Genomic DNA, 16,781 nt, shown 5'->3' on the forward strand with positions numbered 1-16,781 from the left:
TAATTCTCAAGTTTAGTATGTATTTTGACTAAGATAAAACAGCAACTATGGATGCGTATTGACTGTAACAATGGAAAAAGCAGATGTGCTTCAAGAGAAAATAGCTATGACTTGCTCTAACTATCTATCTAATATATGTGTACATGCGCGTGCGCGTGTCTGTGTAAAAAGAAAATTTCATAACTGGCTGTTCCCGTTATTCGGTGAATTATACAAGTTGCTAATTGTGTTGTCATGTAAGTGACTGAATGTATGTACATGAATGTCAAGGTGGACTGGCGAGCTGGCATTCTTGCGCATGTATTATGATCTACATAAAAAAAAGAACATGCATACACACGCATACACGCACATGCGCACACGTAAGAAACATGAACACAAGAATAAGTACATATAAACTCAAACCCACCGTCAACAAAATTCATATAAATATCAGACACCCAAGGAGAAGGACAATCGCAAAGAAATCTTTGTAAAGGCTATTGTCATATTCTTTTACAAATTAATTAATTAAAATGAACTAAAATACAGTTGTGCGTGCGTGTATGTGTGTGTGTGTGTGTGTGTGTGTGTGTGTGTGTGTGTGTGTGTGTGTGTGTGTGTTTGTGTGTGTGTGTTGTATGAGGTAAAAAAAAACGGCCGATTATTAGAGAAAACTGGTAGAGAGAACACATCCTGGACGAACCGGCGGAAACACCCAACTTGAACAAACACTTTGAAAGCCTGCAAACGTCAAGCACTTAACAAACTGCTAAAAAAAAAAAAATCGAGTAACGTCTTCAAGATATATTGAGATCGTATATGAGATTCCATCACAAACGTATACCTAACAGTATCACTAGAAAAGAAATAAATAAAACTGGAACACCCTTAACAACATTAACCAAAACGATAGAATTATTATTTCCGGTTAAAAAATAGAAGAAACAGAACTGAGATTTTGAACTCCGATCGACCGTTCTTTCTCTTTATCGGCAACAAGGATAATTTCAACTGTAAAGCTTCCATAAGACTTAACAACCGCATATAAAAAAAAAACATAGATAAACTTAGCAAGCACTTATTATTAGGTCATCCCATAAGTTCTGTCTGAATTTTGAATAAAGAAAACAAGTGATCAAATGTTATATTTAATTGAAATTTAATCTTCAATGTACTTTCCCTGATTATCTATAACTTCCTTCCATCTATTTACAAGCTTTTTAATCCCATCAATGTAAAACTCTTTTGGTTTCAAAGTGAAGAACTCTGAAATGTCAGTTTCGACCTCCTCTTGGCTTGCGAAAGTTATGTCCCCCAAATGATTCTGTAAACTACGAAACAAATGATAGTCTGAAGGAGCAAGGTCGGGAGAATAAAGTGGATGAGGAATTTTTTCCCAACCAAGCTCTTCGATCTTCTATGATGTGATCTTTGCAGTGTGGGGTCGCGCATTGTCCTAATGAAATATCACTCCTTTTCGATTCACTAAAGCGGGTCTTTTTTTCTTCAAAACTTGGTTCAAACGCTCTAATTGCTGACAGTTGACTTGAGGATTGATTATTACATTAGGTGGTAACAACTCAAAGTGAATTACTCCTTTGCAATCCCACCAGAAGAATCTTTTCCCCATAAAGTTCCCTTCTCGGTTGTGGTTGAGCTTTTTCCCTTTTACCAAGCCACTGTTTTCGACGTTTAACATTTCGATAAAAGATCCATTTTTCGTCACCAGTCACAAGTCTATGCAAAAAAAAGGTGAAATGAGTTCGCGAGAATGGAGAGAAGAGCAGATGTCAACTCTGGATTTGCGATTGCTTTCGGTCAATTCATGAGGCACCCATTTTCCAAGTTTAGGAACCTTTCCAAGTTGTTGAAGATGACGATAAACAGTTGCATGGTTTGAACTAAGCTTTATTGCCAATTCTTCAACTGATAATGCAGGATTTTCTTCAAGTAATGCCTCAAGGAGCTTATCCTCAAACTCAGCTGGACGTCCTGTTCGATCTTCATCTTCAAGGCTGAAATCTCCACTTCTGAATTTTGCAAACCATCTTCTGCAAGTTCTTTCATTCAAGCATTCTTTCCCATAAACTGAGTGTATGTTTTGAGTCGCTTTGACTGCAGAGTTTCCTTTTTTGTACTCATAAAGCATTATGTGCCTCAAATACTATTTGGATACTTCCGTGTTAGAAAGGGTTTTAATCAAAGAAATTTTAATTCTATTATTCTGTAAAATAATATTTAATTAGTTTAAATGTACACACATGCATGAAAATAATTTTTAATTGCATTAGACATTCTAAAATACTATTAAATTTTATTCAATATTAAGAAAGGTAAAATCGGACAGAACTTATCGCATGACCTGATAGAATCATTTCAAGAAGGTATCATGCTTACTATTATGGATTAACACATTAGAAATCATCGATCAATTAAACATGGTATGAAGTTTTTCCAGTTTGATATCAATAGCTACCACTCTGCCATTACTAATCCACTCCTTCTCAAAGTGCTTGACTTTATTGAAAACATCACTCAAATCTCTAACCAAGAAATTTGCATCAACCTACTCACTTGCTAAAATTTCTTTGAGCAGAACAATTTTATTTGGATTAAAAATCCCTCCAACGTGCTTTCCAACAATAGTATACGTATCAGCGATTCGGCAGCCTTATCGACGTGTACCTCCTGTGCAACATCAATGACATATTCCCAAGTTTCATAGGAGAGGCAACAGCTTTCTTACATTTGCAAACAATAGCTCGCAACTCACCAAAAGATCCCAGGAAAGTTTGTACGGCTTTTTCGAAAGATTATGTCATCAAATCGCTGTAGAACACAACTTCTCCAAGCTCAATTTCTTTGATGTTATTTACACTGGACCTTTTTAACTCTCGTCATTATTTGTAACATAAAACAGACAAATCCTTGAACTACGTACAAATATACTCAGACCATCCTAGAGACATCATGAGACACTAGATGCCCAACATTTCCAGCAACCTAGCCTATCTTTCTGCCAACAGATAAATTTTTTTAGACGCAGGACTTTACTGCAAGGATGCATTTCTCAGAAGCAACTACGAGGAAAAAGTCTCTTACATAAAATCCACACCTGGACCACAAGCATGCTGAAATAACATCCACAAAATAAATATTACCTGGATTATATCGCCATACTAAACTGCAGTAACTACACCTACAGTTAAAACTCCTATGCTCTACTTATAAAACATTTTCTTCCACAATATAAATACTATAAAATATTTAAGAAAATGCTATCAAAATTTCACACTTCACCACTCCTTACTTAGCTCGGCGAAACAAACTAAATTACACACAGTCAACGTATGTGTATGTGTGTGCGTGTGTGTGTGTGTGTGTGTGTGTGTGTGTGTGTGTGTGTCTATGTGTGTGTGTGCGTGTGTGTATTTCCTTTCAGTTCCAACTCAGTCAAAAATCTCCTTTACTGAGAGGGAGAGAGAGAGAGAGAAAGAGAGAGAGAGAGAGAGAGGGAGAGAGAGAGGGAGAGAAAGAGAGGGAGAGAGAGAGAGAGGGAGAGAGAGAGAGAGAGAGAGACAATGAGATAGATAGATTGACACAGACAGATAGAAGACAGACAGACAGACAGACAGACAAATAGATAGATAGATAGATAGATAGATAGATAGATAGATAGATAGATAGATAGATAGATAGATAGATAGATAGATAGACAAACAGACAGACAAACAGACAGACAACAGACAGACAGATAAGCAGACAGACAGACAGACAGACAGACAGACAGATAGATAGATGAACAGGCAGCAGACAGCTAGTAACTAGCTAGCTAACCTGATAGATAGATAGATAGATAGATAGATAGATAGATAGATAGATAGATAGATAGATAGATAGATAGATAGATAGATAGATAGATAGATATGCTATTAAGCTGTATTGTGGTAAATTTTCGCTGTTTTTGTATCTTAACCCAGGCGAAATTTGATCAAAGCACCTCTATATTCAAAAGGTGAACGAGCTGTGGCCTTCCTGTCATTTCGTATATCAGGGACTACATTATATAATATGCCCTTCCGTTTTTAAGAGTGAAGTTTGAGAGACATTACACTTCTGTTTTTAGTAGGGCGAGCAACCACATGGCACCTTCGTAGGCAAATTGTTTTGTATCTATATATAGATAAGCGAACAGATAATATATGTAGGGTGTGGTAACTAAACAAATAGAGGGGCACAGAGAGAGAGAGAGAAGAATGAAAGAAAGAATGAAAGAAAGAAAGAAAGAAAGAAAGAAAGAGAGGGGGCGTGAGAGGGGAGTAGAAAGAAAGAAAGAATGAATGAGAAAGAGAGATTAGGAGAAAATGGAGGAAATCAAAGGAATGTTTAGTACTAAGAGTGACTATAGCTTTAATGCGGGGATGGTGGGGGAAGCTAAGTATGTGACGTCACTTGTCACATTAAAAAAAAAGACATTTTGTCACCCTCTATATATTCATTCATTTCTACTTAGTAGCAGAGTTCGTGAAGACGTGCAACAGGCTGTATATTATTTCTTTCATATTTATTATCATACAGTACTGATTCCTGATAGCAAACACGTTTCTTTGTTTATAATTGTCATAATTTTATATTTTCTGGTTGTCAAATAATTCTTTCATGTCTACACTTGCAATTACCCAAAACATGCGGAACAATATGAAAACTTGTCCTAATTACACGGAGTGCGTAGATGTTAATACTAACAAAATGTCGCAATTAGCAGTTTCGGGTGACACTTCTCAAATAACAGTTAATGAAGATAATAATTCATCATTGTACAGGAGGAAAGTATCCACTGGTTCGGCTTTTTCTCAGAGACGCAGGTCGCGCCCAGCGAATCTCTACATCTCTCCTAAGCCGAAACATCAAATAATGAACGACGGTTTAAACGCGACGTAAGTAACAATTTAATTTAATTCTAAACTATTTTACACAAATTCTCTCTCTCTTTCTTTCTCTCTCAAACATACACACACGCACACACCAGGCACGTAGCCCCAGGAACATCATTCAAGATGCAACCCAGAGTATCCATGATTTGTTTAAATTATATATATTCTTTTATTCTTTTACTTGTTTCAGTCATTTGACTACGGCCATGCTGGAGCACCGCCTTTAGTCAAACAAAATCGATCACAGAACTTATTCTTTGTAAGCCTAGTACTTATTTTATCGGTCTCTTTTGCCGAATCGCTAAGTTACGGGGACGTAAACACACCAACATCGGTTGTCAAGCGGTGGTGCGGGGACAAACACAGACACACACACACACACACACATATACGACGGATTTCTTTTAGTTTCCGTCTACCAAATCCACTCACAAGGCTTTGGTCGGCCCGAGGTTATAGTAGAAGACACTTGTTCAAGGCGCTACGCTGTGGGACTGAACCCGGAACCATGTGGTTGGGAAGCAAGCTTCTTACTACACAGCCACTCTTGTATACATTTGATATGTATGTATGTATATGTATGTATGTATAGATCGGAACCTGGTGCAGCTTACCAGTTTTTAAACCGTCCAACCCATGCCAATATGGAAAACGGACGTTAAATGATGATGAGAGAGTGAGAGAGAGAGAGAGAGAGAGAGAGAGAGCCAGCCAGCCAAGACAGACAGACAGACAGACAGACAGACAGACAGACAGATAGATAGATAGATAAATAGATAGATAGATATGCACATACATACACAATAATATTGGTACGTTGGTGAAAATATCTTTTACGCCCTGGAGACGTAACGGGAACTATGATGATGATATTCATGCTCGTTTCTTTAACGGTAGTTATTAACGGTCAAAGTAAAGTGGGCTGAAAACTGCAAGGAGGCTTAAACCTGGGGACATACCTACAAATGTGTGGCCCCCTACCCCGGACTTTGTTTCGTCATAACTTCCAGAAAATTGAATCTTTTTCAATGAAATTTTTTATAAATATGCTTCAGATGTAGTAGACTGCGATTTGCTGGTATTGTGAAATTTTTTTTCCTGAGGGTGGGAAGAGGAGTTTGGGAAAATTTACACGAGTCAGCTTCATTTCCTCATAGCTTTCAGGAAACTGAGTATTTTTTAATGAAATTTTCTACAAATATTTTCCAGAGTGTGAAAATTATGATTATATCGGAATTTGGTGGGAAGAAAAAAATTATAATAATAATCCTTTCTACTATAGGCACAAGGCCTAAAATTTGGGAGAAGGGATTAGGTCGATTACATCGACTCCAGTGCGTGACTGGTATTTATTTAATCGACCCCAGAAGGATGAAAGGCCAAGTCGACCTCAGTGGAATTTGAACCCAGAACGTAGCGACATACGAAATACCGCTAAGCGCTTCGTCCGGCGTGCTGCACACATCACAATTTTTTCCGATATTTCAAGCTTCATTTAATAGATATATGTGATGTGTGTCTGTATATAAGTGTACGAGCCCACCAATTTTTTTTTTTTTTTTTTTCATTTGAAATTAAGATATAATCATAATCTACACACTCTGAAAGATATTTATAGAAAATTTCATTAAAAAATTCTCATTTTTCTGGAAGTTATGAGTAAAGAAAGTCGACTTGTGTGAATTTTCCTCATCCCATCCACGGAAAAAAAAATTTCTTTTTCACCACAAATTCCGATGTAATCAGAATCTTCAGCATCTGAAGTGTATGTGTAGAACATTTTATTAAAAAATACCCATTTTTTTGTCTGAAAGTTATGAGGAAACGAAGTCGATGGGTGAGGGTGCACGTGCAGAGGCATGCCAACCTGGGCTCAGCCACAGCTGCCTGACAACTTACCTAATAACAAAGAAGATAAAAACAAGTCAAGCACCTCTAAAATGACAAACTTCCACCTAGGTCTATAAAAGGGCAGTTTAGCCAGTACATTGGTTAGGGATAGAAGAATCAAGAAGGGACTTGTGAATAGCAGATGAGTCCCTATCTTAAAAAGAGAAGTGGGTAAAAAGCTCCCAAGAATTTTAAGAGGCTCCCGGAAAAGGGGTGAAAGCAGTCTTATTTCACCTTTTTAAATGTCCTCTCGGAGACACTAGTCGTACCTGTTCTATTCTACGACTAGTTATTTGTGAATTGTGGCTTGATCGTGATACGATACGAACCACTGATCCCTTTGTATTTTGTTGAATCGGTTTCGCACATACATTATTCTCGTACAATAAATGAAATCTAATTGCACCCACGACAGCTTTCGAACTCAGTACTTCTAGCAAAGGAAAATACTCGTCTTTTATTCGCTAAGTCGACTGCTTTACAGTAATGAATTAACTCTTTATCTGTCCAAAACTTTTCATAAGTTTGTTCTCAACGTCCATCTTTAGCAAAGCCCTTGTTTCATACGTTCTGAATAATATAGAGCTTTCCTTTCTAAAGTCTGAAGTTATTCTGGTGATTGAAAAAACTTGGGAATGTGTATAATATATGATACATAGACGCTAGGGTATTATGTTCCGTGAATTACATTAGATATATAGCACAGTCAATGGATTAATGGCGCTGCTGCTGATGGAGCCTATTAACTGCTTAGAGGACCTAGAAGTCGATGAACTTGCAAATATAATATAAAATAAACACAGCATGAACGAAACGATAGAAACAACAGGCCTATCAAAGAGCTTCTATGCTATCGCCGGATCTGCCATAAAACTACAGCAAAATTTCCTCTAAATCACACCTTACCGTTAAGAAAAAGATACTGAGGATAATACAGTCCCTGTTATACAAAAAAGATGAGATGGTCAGAGATGAAACGCCTTTATAACAAACCAGCTCGATTTGAGCTATCGTTCGGTTAAACAACAACACTCTCCATCAGTTGCAATTGTCAGACGTTGCGTTGATCTAGTTTTCACTGTGAAATGGTTTCTTCCGTTGACTGCTTCCTCTTTCCATTAGAAACATAAAAACAAGGCACTCGTTGTGACTAGAAATTTCTTAAAATTTTCGCTGATAAACAATTTTTTCCCATCGCTATTTGCTATTAGTTCCCAAACAGCATTGCTATTACGTAACTTAACATATAGTGTTACTATCATGAGTTACTGGTTCATGTTCTTGGTTAGAAGAATAAGATATAAATAAAAAGTAAAGGACACTCATACTTGCACAAATGTTTACTTGGTTGACAGCTGTTCAATAAATAAAATATACTGACCTATATTGTACTATTCTACCTTAAAATATTTTCGTCAGATAATTTAAGCAATGTTTTTATGAACTGTTGCACGAGCGGTCGTTTTTCTATGCTGTTCAAAAAACTCAGTTTCTCATTTACTAACCTTTATTCGTTGTTAAAGAAGTAACACAAAGCAAATGATGGGTCACTGACATAAGCAATTTAAAACACGCGCACGCGAATATGTGTATGCATGTGTGTGCGCGTAAGTGTGCGTGTGCGTGTGCGTGTGCGTGTGCGTGCATGTATTTTACACACACACACACACACACACACACATGCATACACGCACACGATTATATACATGCGTGTACATGTGGGCATGTATGCATATGTGTATGCACGTGAAAGTATGTGCGTGTATGTGTACGCACACTCACACTCACACAGACACATATTTACATTTATATGCAGTAGGATTGTATGTGTATATACATGTGTGTATGTGTATTTATACCAATATCCTTTTACGCCCGTATTTCTATGCATGCACGGGTTGGACGGGACTTTTTCATCACAGTTCGTGGCCATTAACTGTGATCCATCGTCATCTCCGTTTCATCTTCTGAGATCAGACTCTACTACTTCTTCCCATCATCCCATTCTGCAGATTCTTTCAGTTTGGATCGCTTGGTACTTCCTTACTCAAACGTCATCTTCCAAACACATCTTAGTCTTTACCAGCATAGTCTTCTCATTTGCACACTAAAACAGATTTCTCTAAAACTCAGTTTTCCTTCAACTCAACTATACTCCATCGTTCATGTGCACTAACAGGTATACCTAACATAAGTGTGTCCCATCGACTTTGTTTTCTCATAACTTCCAAAAAAATGGATTTTCTTTTAATGAAATGTTCTACGAATACGCTTTAGATGGTGTAGAATCCGAAATTTGTAGTAAAATTTTTTTCCAAGGATGAAGTGAGGAGTTTCGTAAATTCACATGACTTAGCTTTGTTTCCTCATAACTTTCAGAAAAATTGGTATTTTTAATGAAATTTTCTACAAATGCCTTTCTGAGTGTGTAGGTTACGATTATATTGGAATTTGAAATGAAAAGATAATTGCTGGGCGTGCACACATACATACTGACACATATCACGAAATGAAACCTGAAAGTTTGAAAGAAAACTAGAATTGTAATGTGTGTCAGTATGTATGTATTCATGCCCACCATTTTGTTTCACATTAAATTCTAATATAATCGTAATCTACACACTCTGAAAGATATTTGTAGAAAATTTCATTAAAACTCCCTTCTTTTTCAGTTATGAGTAAACAAAGCTGACTCGTGTTAATTTTTCTAAACTCTTCTCTCCACTTCCGGAAATATTTTTCGCAATAAATTCCAATATAATCGGAATCTACACCATTTGAAGCGCATTTATTGAAAATTTCATTAGAAATATTCGTTTTTCTGAAAGTTATGAGGAAATAAAGTCGGTTGGGGGGAGCACTTGTGTAGGTATGCCCACTAACATTTCACATCTAATGGAGCATGCTCGTTCCATTTCTCTGCAATTCTCGTACAACTCCGCATTTAACAGCTATATTTCACAACCATGCAATGTCGCACTTCGCACATAAACATTATACTATCCACATTCGATCAGAAAAGAAATCCTTTTGTTACCAGCCGATATAATAGCTCTCCGAACTTTTCCACCTGATTTTTTAATTATATTTTCGCAACACTTTCTCCGTCTCATTGCAGATTAAGTCACCGAGGTTACGAGCAGCTAATTATTTCTTGGCAGCCTTCTGGGTATTTGAAAGATTTCATGCCACTCTGGCTGCTAAGCACTCTTGTACAACTACTACGTATTATAAAGTCATTCCTTCAAGACAGTCTATCAGTAATTCTATTGTATTTCTTGAGCACTCGTAGTTTAGCTAGGGCTCACTGTATATAATTTCTACTAACACCTTTTCTATGCACCGAATATGGCCAATTCCTAGATAATAATAGAACTCTGTTTTCTGTATACAAAACAAGACCGCTTTCTTCTGAACCTCTCTCTTCTTCACATATCCATTACCTACTTGCTTCCCTATTTCTCTAATTTTTATACGGGTCACTAAAATACAGCATCTTGAATTCGCAGTTACTTAATTCCCACTGTGAATGTATGTACATGTGTGTGTGTGTGTGTGTGTGTGTGTGTGTGTGTGTGTGTGTGCGTGCGTATGTGAATGCGTGTATATATATATATATATAAATATACGCATACATAAATAGATATATATACACATACACGATAATACGTACATGCATACATACATGCATACATACATGCATGCATGCATACATACATACATACATACATACATACATACATACATACATACATGCATACATACATACATACATATATACATACATACATATATACATACATGCATACATACATACATACATACATACATACATACATACGTAAATACATACATATTTGCAAAGCTTTATCAGGTTCAAAATGTGAGTTTATTTTTATTATCTGCGTTCCACCGGTGGAGCTGTGTATCTTTGTTAGAAATTAACTCTTTCTTTAGAGAAAGATTTCAAATAATTAAAAATAGATGAGAACATATGTAGATACTATCTATTATGCAAAGTGCATTCCAGAAGTTTTCAAACTTTTTCAAAGAGGTCCAAAACTAATCTCTTTTAGAGTAGGATCCTCTGACTTGACTGCACTTGTAGCACCCCAGCCGTTTTGTTAAGATCCCTTGCCACAGCCTCGTTTATCTTAAAAACGACTGGCCCCGAGTGTCTCCTTCAGCTTGGGGAACAACCAAAAGTCACAAGGAGCAAGGTCTGGATAGTAGGGTGAGTGACGGGCAGTTTCGATGCCCATCTCTGTCAAGTAGTTGGTTACCAAAATGCTCGTCACTGAGCACCCTGAGAAGAAACTTTACATAAATTTTGCGCATGTTCACATTTTCATGAAGAATTCTATGTGCAATTGTTACACCAACTCCAAACTGTACGCTTATTGTCTTTATAGACACACGTCGGTCTTCATCCAGGATATTGCGAATTTTCTCAACCAGTTTTGATGTTCTGACGTCCCTGTCACATCTACACCCTCTTACCGCCTCTCCACCGTCCTTGAACCTCTTGTGCTACCGAAAAGGTTTATCCATAAGCAAGCTGGTGCATTTCATAAGTTTCTGTAGTGCTTTTACCCAGTTTAACACGAAGTTTTATTGCATAGCGAGCTTGCAAGTGTTCCAACTGCATTCTGAAAACTAGTTGGCTGAGACAAGCAGTGTTTAATCGGGTGTATTCGAAGTGTGTTTAGTAGGGCGTGTGTTCGACGTGCTGCTAAAGCCGTCTCCTTCAATCTGGAATAAGAAAGGTCAGCTTATTAGATGTATAGTAGTAATAGACTAAAATTACAATAATACAGAACAATTATAAATGCTTCTCCTAAAAAAGTCTCAAAACATCTGAAAAGCAACCTGTACATGTCACGTTCAGATTCATTACATCGTTGGTAGAAAAATCTTTTGCGGTATTTAGTTACGGCCGTGTGTTAAAATTAGAAAGAATTGTTATAATTGTTAGATGTTCGGTTTATCAGAGTCGGCAGGTTCTCGGTAGTTAGTATGTTCCATCCCTTAAATTCCATCCCTAAGTATTTTCCATCCCTTAAAATTTGCATCCTCCTTGCACTTTTAGGAAAATACAGCAGCGTGCTGAATGCGAAATATGATCAAATTTCCTACACACACCCAACAAAAAAATTTTATATTCCTCTGTACGTTGCTTTGCCTTGGGGTCCTAGAATGTCGCTAAGCTTTCCCTGTCTTGTGGGCCCAATAATCAAAAGAGTTCCAGCTATAACTGTCCAATATTTAATTCGGAGTATTTGAATTTTATCTTTAACATGTTTCAGTCATTGGACTGCTGCCGTGCTGGGGCACTGCATTCAAGGGATTTTAATCGAGCGAATCGATGCCAGTACTTATTTTTTAAGGCCTGCTACTGATTCTATCGGCATCTTGTGATGAACCGTTAAGTTAAGGGGATGTAATCAAACCAACACACATACAAATATGATGGAATTGTTTCAGTTTCCGTCAACCAAATCCATTCGTAAGCCTTTTGTCGACTCAGGACTGTAGTAGAAAACACTTGCTCAAGATGCCGCGCAGTGAGAGGGACTGAACCCGGAACTATGTGGAGGGGAGGCAAGCTTATAAACACACAGTCACGCCTGCAGCTATATCTAAAGTTGACCCTATTTAATGTATCCTTACTCTAATGTGTGAGTTGAGAACGATTTGTCAGTTATTTCTAACAGATCGAACTACTGTGTAGATGCTCCCTTATTGTTGAGATGTCATAGTGAGTGGATTTAACATCTGCTACTTGCTAAAAAAAAAAATGATGATCGAGGGCTGTATCTTGCCAAAACGTACATGTACTTAGAAAATATACGTAAAGCCACTGTCTCAGTCCGTGTACATGTAATGGAGATACAATACCTAACTAACGAATGTTAACGAAGCATTGTTTATTTTTACTTTTTCATCTGGCTCTCCGTTAGTTACGACGAGGAGTGTTCCAGTTGATCCGATCAATGGAACAGCTTTCTCGTGAAATTAAGGTGCGAGTAACCGAGCACCCTATAAATACGCATGCCCTTTACGTGATTCTCAGAGCGATTCAGCTTGACACAAAGTATAACCTTTAGAATATAGGTACAACTCATTTTTGCCAGCTGAGTGGACTAGAGCAACATTAAATAAAGAGTCTTGCTCAAGAACACAACGCACTACCAGGTTTAGTTGTATGCTTCAAAAGCTTAAAGGTTTTAAAGTCGAAGTCTCTTCACGGTCATAAAGAAGGCCACTTGAAAATGAATGCAGTACACTGTCTATTACGTCACTATATGGAGATGACATCTGCTTTATAGCTACTATCACTTTTGGGAAAATAGCAAATCGTTTAAGGCAAGCGTGGGCGCTAATTGTTGCGGTATGAATAGAGCTAAATGGGGGAGTATATATGTTTGGGTGTGTAGGAAGATATGGTGAGTAAAAATTAATATTTATATACTTTTGAAGGCGGTGAGCTGGCGGGATCGTTATCTCGCCGGGCCAAATGTTTTGTAGCATTTCGTCCGTCTTTACGTTCCGAGTTCAAATTCCGCCGAGGTCGAATATGCCTATCATCCTTTCGATAAAATAAGTACCAGTTGAATACTGAGATCGATGTAATCGATTTACCTCCATCCCCGAAATTTCTGGCCTTGTACCAAAATTTGAAAGCCATATTTCGGTACTACTATAGTATGATATCAACATCCATTTTCTACTATAGTATATCTATCAACTGTTGGTAGTATGAAATATGTTAAAAATCATTAAACATTTATTCTACAAAAGGAAAGGAGCATAATAAACAGTTTGTAGTGTAAAATTTATTAAAAATCTTTAACACTTTATTATACAAAATTTTAAAAAATCATCAAATATTGATTTTAATGTTTGTAAACTGATCTGATATCATTAAAAAAAACGCAGTGAACAGGTCGTCGTTTTTCATGTGCACTTTCCAACAATAAGGATCGAAATGTGATTGAAAATGTTGAGTAGGTACGCCCCTTTTTTCTTGAGTATTTCAATCTTGGCATCAAGCCACAATCGCTCAATAGCTTGTGTATGAGCTCCTGATGTCGGATCCACACAATATTAAACTAGTCTATCGGCGACTTTCCAGTAAAGGTTACTGTAGTACTCATCGGGATTTCGTGAATAAAACAGTACACTAATTCTAAAATTCCACACACACTCAATCGGCTATTGATCTTCCCATTTCAGTCAGTAGAGTGGAAAAACTGATTTCTTTCCCGAACTAAGCGATATACTTGACACCCTAAAGTTAATTTTTTTCGGACATCTCAATATTGGCCGGAATTCTCTGGTTCTATTCCTCTTTCTTGTTTCTTGCATTTGTGTTCTGCATTTATGACAAGAAGGCACATTTTCCTACCTGGTCAATAAGATTGTGCTCTGTCAAAAAGAACACCGCTTCATCTTCACTTCAGATTATTTTGTAAAAATCTCTGACCAGCATGGTGTTGGTGTGAACAACTAAATGGGCTAGAATTAATTGCTGAAGGCTGTAAGTAGGTTGTTGGGTAGGGTGCATTGTCATTTACAGTAGGTCGCAAATAACAAGGTGGATATCATACTATTGCAGCACCAATACTTCTGTAGTCTGCATGCTTGCTGTATTTTTCTAAAAGAGTAAGGAGGATTCGGAGTTTTAATGGATGAATAAATCTAAATACCGAGGCCCTGTCGATTCTGATAAACCAAATACCTAGCAACAACGATCCTTTCTGCCGTAGGCACAAGTCTGAAATTTTGTTTTCTTTATTTGAGATGGGGATAGTCAATTTTATCGACTCCAGTACTCAACTGATACTTATTTCATCAACTTCGAAAGGATGAAATGTAAAGTCAACCTCAGCGGAAAAACAGTAACAATAATAATGATTTCAAATTTTGGCACAAGGTCAGTAATTTCGGGGATGGGGTAAGACGTTTCCATTGACATCAATGTTCAATTAATACTTATTTTAGTATATACGGTCTGAGGCTATAGTAGAAGGCACGTGCCAAAGGTGCTACGCAGTGGAACTGAACCCGGAACCATGTGGTTGGGAAGCAAGCTTCTTACCACACAGCCAGATCATAATTTCTCGTATGTATGTAGGCAGAGACTATACGAGGGGGTATTGAAAAGTTCCTAGCTTTAAGGATGTCGCGAAAGGTTTGGTTGGAGGGCCGCTGCAATAAGTGTGTGAATCTGAGAGGGGAATATGTTGAATGAAACCATAATTAACTGATCCTCCTCTATTTTCTTTTACCCCAAACCAGGAACTTTTCAGTACCACCACGTATATAGCGGTTAATTGAACGAATCAGTGTACTTCAGTGCAGTGGTTTCGTTCCGATTGAAATTCATTGGAATTGTTATAGTACTAAGAAGATAGAAATGAATAAGTAATGTTCGGGGGATGGGGTCTATGGTAGTCAGGAGATTTTTCCAAACGAGTGGAAGTCTGTTTAGTGTTTTCAATTAGTTTGGAAAATTCGAAGTATCTAATTGTGTTATATGATTGTGGGTGTGTTTATGTAAGTGGATGTGTGTGTACGTGCACGTGTGCGGATGTTTGTGTGCGTGCTTGAACGTGAGTTTATGCGAATATTTTTGTGAGTTCACTGATGAGACAAATTTCTTTCTTGTCTTTTACTTGTTTCAGTCATTAGACTGCAGCCATGTTGGGGCATCACCTTGGAGAATTTTGAGTCGAATGAATCGCCCCCAATACTTATTCTATCAGTCGGTGTGGGTACAAACACAGACAAAACGATACACCGCGCACGCATGATATACCATCGTAACTGTTGAAGAAGTAGCAGAAAGCTTAGATTCAACCATTCATCGACACCTGTGTCATCGGAAGAGCCATCAAACTGGGTCAATGGTTTCCTCACAAACTTTCCGAGTCTAATCGCGCGCAGAGAGTGAATGCGTGCTCTTCTTTGCTGTCACGTCTCTCGAATAAATATTTTTGGACCGAATCGTGACTGGTGACGAGAAATGGGTTCTCTTTAAAAATGTCAAGCGCCAAAGATAGTGGGTAGGGAAAGGAGAAATACCGGCACCCAGGCTAAAGGTCTTCACCCACGTAAGGTGTTGTTGTGTTTGGTGGGATATGAAAAGTTTAGTCCACTTTGAACTTTTAAATCCAAACCAAACGACAACAAAGGAGATCTACTGCAAGCAGCTTGAGCGGCTTAAGTCAGCGTTAGAAGCAAAACGACCACCTTTAGTTTCAAGACGAAAGGTGTTTTCCCATCAGGGTAATGCTCGGTCATATACAGCGAGGATGACATTCCAAAGGCTGGAGCAGTTTGAATGGGAAACAATGCCCCACTCACCATATTCACCGGACATTGCCCCATCTGATTACCATTTATTCCGCAGTCTTCAAAATTATTTGGACGGAAAAATATGAATTTTGTAGTCGAGGGCAGGACAGTACTGGAGGAGTATTTTTCGTCACGGACAAGTGAATTTTGGAAGAGGGACCTTGCAAGTCTACCAGACAGATGGAAGAACTTTGTAAAAAATGAAGGAGAGAATATTTTAGATTAAAAATGAACTTTACCTTAATTTTGAAAAATAAAAGAAGTATAAAAAACGGCATTATTTACGGGATGACCCGATATATTATTAGTAAAAACGAATTGGTGAGTGCGATGTGTGTTGTATGCTTGCATGCGTAGGTAAAGAATGGTAATTCACGTGAATGGAATTTAAAGGATTCGCGAAATAATACAAAACGGAATTGAAGAATATTCGATATTGTGGTAAAATGGTGACAACTATCTTGAGAATTTAAGACTAGAGTTGAATTTCCGAGGGTAAGAATCGTAGTAAGCGTTAGTGTGTGAGTGAGGGGGTTTTGGAAATGTGTGCGGGCTTGGTAAAAGTAGCTATTTTGAAAGGAATAAAAACTAAATATAGGATATTTTATTAGTGGT

At 37.6% G+C, this 16,781-nt stretch overlaps 1 protein-coding gene across 3 annotated transcripts in view; it reads left to right on the plus strand.

Moving 5' to 3' along the window:
- The first annotated feature begins 3,567 nt into the window (after nt 1-3,567).
- Nucleotides 3,568-16,781, plus strand: part of LOC106876643 (cytosolic phospholipase A2) — an 81,386-nt gene continuing 68,172 nt past the window's right edge. Inside the window, exon 1 of one of the 3 annotated variants that reach the window (XM_089348960.1) lies at nt 3,568-4,919. In XM_089348960.1, the coding sequence (XP_089205086.1) occupies nt 4,642-4,919 (278 nt within the window). In that variant the 5' untranslated portion in view covers nt 3,568-4,641. Of the gene's footprint in view, nt 4,920-13,233; nt 13,253-16,781 lie in introns of those variants that run through there. The other 2 variants (XM_089348961.1, XM_089348963.1) reach the window with 2 other exon arrangements.

The sequence above is a fragment of the Octopus bimaculoides genome, chromosome 3 (assembly GCF_046866305.1).
Source record: "Octopus bimaculoides isolate indiv1 chromosome 3, ASM4686630v1, whole genome shotgun sequence".
NCBI lineage: Eukaryota > Metazoa > Mollusca > Cephalopoda > Octopoda > Octopodidae > Octopus > Octopus bimaculoides.